Genomic DNA, 6,075 nt, shown 5'->3' on the forward strand with positions numbered 1-6,075 from the left:
CCAGACCTGGTGGCTTGCTTTCTCACCTTCTCATTCTCTGTCTCTCTCTGGCTAAATTTAAAAACAAAAGAAAAAGAAAAAGAAAAAAAAAAAGGAAGAAAGAAAAAAAGAATGAATAAATAAAATTAGAAAAAATTATTCTTTAAAAAAAAAAAAAAAAAGGCAATAGGAACCAAAGCCGACCAGTTAGCACCAAAAGCTGAAGATGGGAAAATGAATGTGAAGGGCAGAGTGATGGATATATTCACCATCTTGATTGTAAGGATGGTTTCACAGTGAACCCATTGTCAAAACATGACATTTCAGGACCAGCAAATGGTGTAATGGTTACACCGCTGGACTCCTGCATAGTCAACTGAGGTTCGAGTCCCAGACCCAGCAGTTTGAAACTCACATTGGGCAATTACGCGTGTATGCCCAAAATCCTGAGAGGATGGAGGAGGAGGGACTGCAGCATGGCCATCCCCCTTGGGGGTTGATTTCTCGCTTTCTGTCTCTCTGGTGCACACACATGCCATGTAACAAAAAATCTCACTAAAGAAAAAAGACATTCCAAAAAAACGTCAATTCCATACTTTAAATATGAGTTTATTCTCTCGCAATCATAATTCAAAAAGGTGGAAAGGAAGGGGAAATGGAAGGAAGAAGGAAGGGAATACATTATTCTAGCAATCATAAGTAAAAGTATATACAAACTTTCTTTGAGCGATTGATTTTCATCTATCCTGCACAATCCAGTCTTAAGAATATTGCTTTTAGGGCTGGCTCCATGGCACAGCAGTAATGATCTGCTCAGGAGAAGCTGGATCCCATCTGGCTCAAACCCGGAGCCTGGTTGGCCTAAAACCTAGTAGGCATGCATGGGAGTGTCCAAGATCCAATAGGATGGAGGTCTAGAATAGGATCACAGGCAACCAGCAGGTGGTGTGGTGGTTAAGGCTCTAGACTTCCACATGGCCAACTGCAGTTCGAGTCCTAGTCCTGGCAGCTTGAAAATCACACTAGGCACATGTGCATCATGCCCCAAATCCCAAGAGTAGAATGGAGGAGAAAGGATTGACATGCAGTCATCTCCCCTAGCAGGTGATTTCTCACTTTTCTCTCTCACTGTGCGTGTCTCCCTCTTAGGCAAGTGCATGCACCCTATGGCAAAAATCTTTAAAAATTAAAAGAGGGTCACAGCATGACCAGACCCTGGGGTGGGGGGGAGAGTGCTCTTCTCTCTCTCTAACATGTATGCATGTATGCACTCTTACTGTGAATAAATAAAAACAAAAAGTATATTGCTTTTACTGCATTATTTCAGGGATGAAAATCAGAAAGCTCCTGGGATTGTCCATCAGTACAAATAGGGTTGACTATCCTAGGGCAGAATCAAACTCTGAATTGCGTAGCTACTAAAAATAAAGAGTTATAGGTACGTATATTGACCATTTAAATAAAAACAGGAAACTGTAAAGTTCGTAGTATGTTTTTGTTGTGTGTGTATCTGAGTTTGTACTAGTACTGAGAAAAGGTCTTCCAGATGAGTAGTTCCAAAGCTATCACTTGCATATCCTAAGCATAATACTGTCCCCTAGGGGACACTATAAAGACCAATCTATTTGAAATACATTTTATTGTATTTTCCTGAACACTAAATAGTTTTTATCCAGGTCCTTGGTGACTAAAACAATCAACTCAACAATCCTCTTTCCGGATCATCCTCAAACTTCCAGGGACACGTGTCACAGTGGACCATTTTATCTATTTTAAAATTCCTTCTTCTGGAGGCTTCAAGGAGAGGATACCCATTATGTTCTCCTCTGACCTCATTGGCCTTCCCAGTCTCTTTCAGGCTCTTCTTCTTTTTGACCTGGGAGGTGGACAGCCCAAGGTATCCTCTCAAGTCCTTCTCCCAGGCCTGCAGTCAGCCAGGGCTCACCCTCTAGTATGAGATCTTTCATACTGTAGAAAGGAACTGGGAAAAAGGAAGGCATTCCCACACTCCTTACGTATGTGTGGTTTTCTCCATTATGAGTTCTTTCATGTACTCGCAAGTGACCAGAACGACGGAAGGTTTTATTGCATTTTTTACATTCGTAGGGCTTCTCTCCAGTGTGAGTTCTTTCGTGTTTTCGAAAGGAACTGGAACAGCTAAAGGCTTTCCCACATAACTTACACTTATAAGGTTTCTCCCCAGTGTGAATTCTTTCATGTATTCGAATGTAATTGGAACTGAAGGCTTTCCCACATTGCTTACATTCGTAGGGTTTTTCTCCTGTGTGAGTTCTTTCATGCTTTTGGAGGGAACTGGAAGTAATGAAGGCTTTTCCACACTCTTTACATATATATGGTTTTTCTCCAGTATGAGTTCTTTCATGCACTCGTAAGTGACTAGAAAGGCGGAAGGTTTTATTGCATTTTTTACATTCATAAGGCTTCTCCCCAGTGTGAGTTCGTTCATGTTTTTGAAAGGAACCAGAACAACTAAAGGCTTTCCCACACTGCTTACATTCATAGGGTTTCTCTCCCGTGTGAATTCTCTCATGTATTCGAAAGTAACCAGAACGACTGAAGGCTTTCCCACACTGCTTACATTCGTAGGGTTTTTCTCCAGTGTGGGTTCTTTCGTGTATTCGAAGAACCTTATTGGAACTAAAGAACTTGCCACATGTCTTACATTCGTAAGGTTTCAATCCAGCATGTGTCCTTTCATGTTTTCTAAATGAACTAGAATATCTTAAGGTCTTCCCACATTGCTTACATTCATAGGGTTTCTCTCCAGTGTGAGTTCGTTCATGTTTCCGGAAGGCACTGGAACAACTGAAGGCTTTCCCACACTGCTTACATTCGAAGGGTTTCTCTCCGGTGTGTGTTCTCTCATGATAAAGAAATGAACTGAAACCGGTGAAGGCCTTCCCACATTTCCTGCATTTGTAGGGTTTCTCTCCGGTGTGAAGTCTTTCATGATAGCGAATGGAACTGGGTCGACTAAAGGCTTTCCCGCAGACCTTACATTCATAGGGTTTCTCTCCATTGTGAGTTCGATCGTGTATACAAAACGAACTGGGAGAATCAAAGTCTTTCCCGTATACCTTACGTTTCTCGGGTCCATCTCCACTGTGTGTTATCATGTGTTTCTGGATACTTTCAAGAGAAAGGAAGGTTTCTCCACATTCCTTACAATAATAAAGTTTCTCTCCAGGGTGAGTCCTTTCATCAATTTGAAAGGAGGGGCAATGACGGAAGGCTTTTTCACACTGCTGATGTTCATATGGCTTCTCTCCATATTCCTGATCCTCGTATGGTTTATGTTGGGCTTGATCTATACTACGCCTACTGAGGGATAAATGACCACTGAAGACTTCTCTACAGGCACTATTTTCATGTGATCTTGCTCCAAGAGAAGGTTTCTGGTTCAGAATGCGACGTGGATTCTGGGTGACAGTGTCTCCAAATTGAATGCATTCACGTTCGCAGAGTCTTTCTACCATATGATTTCTGTTAACATAAAAAATGAGCACATTACTAAGCATTTGGTTATTAAGAATATTATGGGTTTTTCTAAAACTTTTATTTAATTTTTTGAGAAATTTTTGCTATAGGATGTGTGAGCTCGCCAGAAAGACAGAGAGAAATGAGAGACAGAAAAAGTGTGGGACCAGCAGTTAGCGTAATGTCTATGTCGCTGGACTCCCATGTAGTTGACCATGGTTCGCGTCCCGGACCCAGTGGCTTGAAACAGGCTGGGTGCGTGTGCGTGCGTGCCCAAGATCCCGAGAGGAGAATGGAGGAGAAGGGATTACGGCATGGCCATCCTCTGTCTCTCTCTGTCTATCTGGCAAGTGCACACGTCCTATAGCAAAAACCTCTCCAAATAAAAAAAAGTGAGAAATCACCCCCCAGGGGGGACAGACACACCACAATCCTTTCTCCTTCTTTCTTTCAGGATTTTGGGCATGCACACACATGTGCCCGGTGTGAGTTTCAAGCTGCCCAGTCCAGGATTCAAAACTCCAATCAACCATATGGGAACCCAGTGACAGAACCACTATGCCACCTGCTGGTCCCTAGAACCTGGGGTCTCTCTCTCTCTCTCTCTCTCCCCCTCCCTCTCTGGTCAGTGGATATGCCCAATAACAAAATTTTAAAATAATAATAATAAATTAATTTTTTTTAAATCTGGGGGGTAAACAGAAGATACTAGAGTAACTTTTGTTTTTATTAATTGAGTTACTTTCATTTTTAATCTTTAAAAAAAATTTTTTTTAGAGATGTTTGCTATAGGGCATGTGCACTTAAGGGAAAGACAGAGACAGAAAGCAAGAAATCACCCCCCAAAGGGGATGACCATACTGCAATCCCTTCTCCATTCTCCTCTCGGGATTTTGGGCATGCATACACACACACACATACCTGGGCCTGAGTCCCAAACTGCCAAGTCTGAGACTCAAACCAAATTTGACTACATGGGAGTCCAGCAACATAACCATTACACCATCTGCTGGGCCTTATACAGGGTTTCTTGATACCATTTATAAGGGAATTATTATAAACTTTTAACATCTATATCTTTTTTTTTTTTTTTTTTTTTTGGTCACATTTGAGTAGACACTTTTTGCAGAAAATTTTCTAGAATAAATGTTTTTGGTTTTTCTTTTTAATTATTTAATTAATTATATTTATTATTAGTATTTTTAAAAATTACTTATTGTTTAATTTTATTTATTCATTCATTTCTTTTATTTGACCAGAGAAAGACAGAGAGAGAAAGCAAGGCACCAGCTCTGGGAATCGAACCATGGTTGGCCATGTAGGAGGATCTAGTGCCTTAACAACCATGCGATCTGCTGCCCCCCCCCTTATTTTGAGAGGTTTTTGCTATAGGGAGCATACGCTTGCCAGAAAGATAGAGAAAGACAGAGACAGGAAGCGAGAAATCATCCCCCAGGCAGGATGGCCATGCCGCAATCCCTTCTCCTCCATTCCCCTCTTGGGATCTTGGGCATGCACACACATGTGCCTGGCATGAGTTTAAGCCACCAGATCTGACACTTGAACCACGGTCAACTACATGGAGTCCAGCTACGTAGTCATTATACCATCTGCTGGTCACAGGCCCCTATTATTAGTATTATTTTTAAATTTTTTACAGGGCAGGTGCACCCACCAGAGAGAAAGAGAGAAAGTAAGCTACCAGGTCCAGGACTCGAACTATGGTCAGCCATGTGGGATTCTAGCACCTTAACCATTACAGCACCTGCTGGCCCCTAGAATAAGTAAGTTTAAAATGAGGTTGGTACCTCTTTTGTTTCATTTGCCCATTCAGTTGAATTAAGTATTGATGATGTTTCAAAACAAATGAACAACTGTAGTTCACACAAAACCTTGTTGTAGAGGTTTGTATTTAGTGCTTATTTTTACATGTTGATGTAAATGCTATTAGTGAATAAACTGTAAAGGTAAGACATGTTAATAAAATGGTTCTCTATTTCTTAAAAATAAATAAATAATAAATTTCATGACAAACTAATGTACTCTCTAAAAACATCAGTTTCTCTTGGAAGTCTGAATTACCTTAGAATTCTCCTGGAATTTCTGTAGTGATCTTCAATGTTCTGGTCTTTTTTCCCTAAAATTTAGACAAAGAAAAAACATTCATTATTTATATAAAACAACTATTAGATTCTATGTTCATGGCACATCTGCTTCATATAGTCTCCAAAGTATTTCATTTCCATATTCCTAATTAAGAAACAGTGTTAAGAAGCAAGAAACACTTGAGACCAGTAGATGGAGTAATGCTTACATTGCTAGACTCCCAAGTAGTCAAGTACAGTAAGGAGTCCTGGACCCGGTGGCTTAAAATTCATGCTGGGGGCCTGCAGGTGGCGTGGTGGTTAAGGGCGCTAGATTCCCACATGTCCGACCATGGTTCAAGTCCTGGACCTGGAGGCTTGCTTTCTCATTCCTCCCTCCCTCCTCTCTTTCTCTCTATCCCTCTCTGTTCAAATTAAAGTAAATAAATAAGGTTAAATAAAATATTTCTTTAAAAAAAAATTCATGCTGGGTACATGTGTATTTCCAAAATCA

The 6,075-nt window shown here is 40.7% G+C and overlaps 1 protein-coding gene across 1 annotated transcript in view; it reads right to left on the bottom strand.

The window, feature by feature from the left end:
• Nucleotides 1-1,803: 1,803 nt before the first annotated feature.
• The window catches only part of LOC102483748 (zinc finger protein 709-like), a 10,918-nt gene continuing 6,646 nt past the window's right edge, over nt 1,804-6,075 (bottom strand). Inside the window, 3 exon segments of the mRNA XM_014587341.2 lie at nt 1,804-2,006; nt 2,009-3,483; nt 5,560-5,614. Of these exon segments, the coding sequence (XP_014442827.2) occupies nt 1,921-2,006; nt 2,009-3,483; nt 5,560-5,614 (1,616 nt within the window). The 3' untranslated portion in view covers nt 1,804-1,920.

The sequence above is a fragment of the Tupaia chinensis genome, unplaced genomic scaffold (genome assembly GCF_000334495.1).
Source record: "Tupaia chinensis unplaced genomic scaffold, TupChi_1.0 Scaffold000201_2, whole genome shotgun sequence".
In the NCBI taxonomy this organism is placed as follows: Eukaryota; Metazoa; Chordata; class Mammalia; order Scandentia; family Tupaiidae; genus Tupaia; species Tupaia belangeri.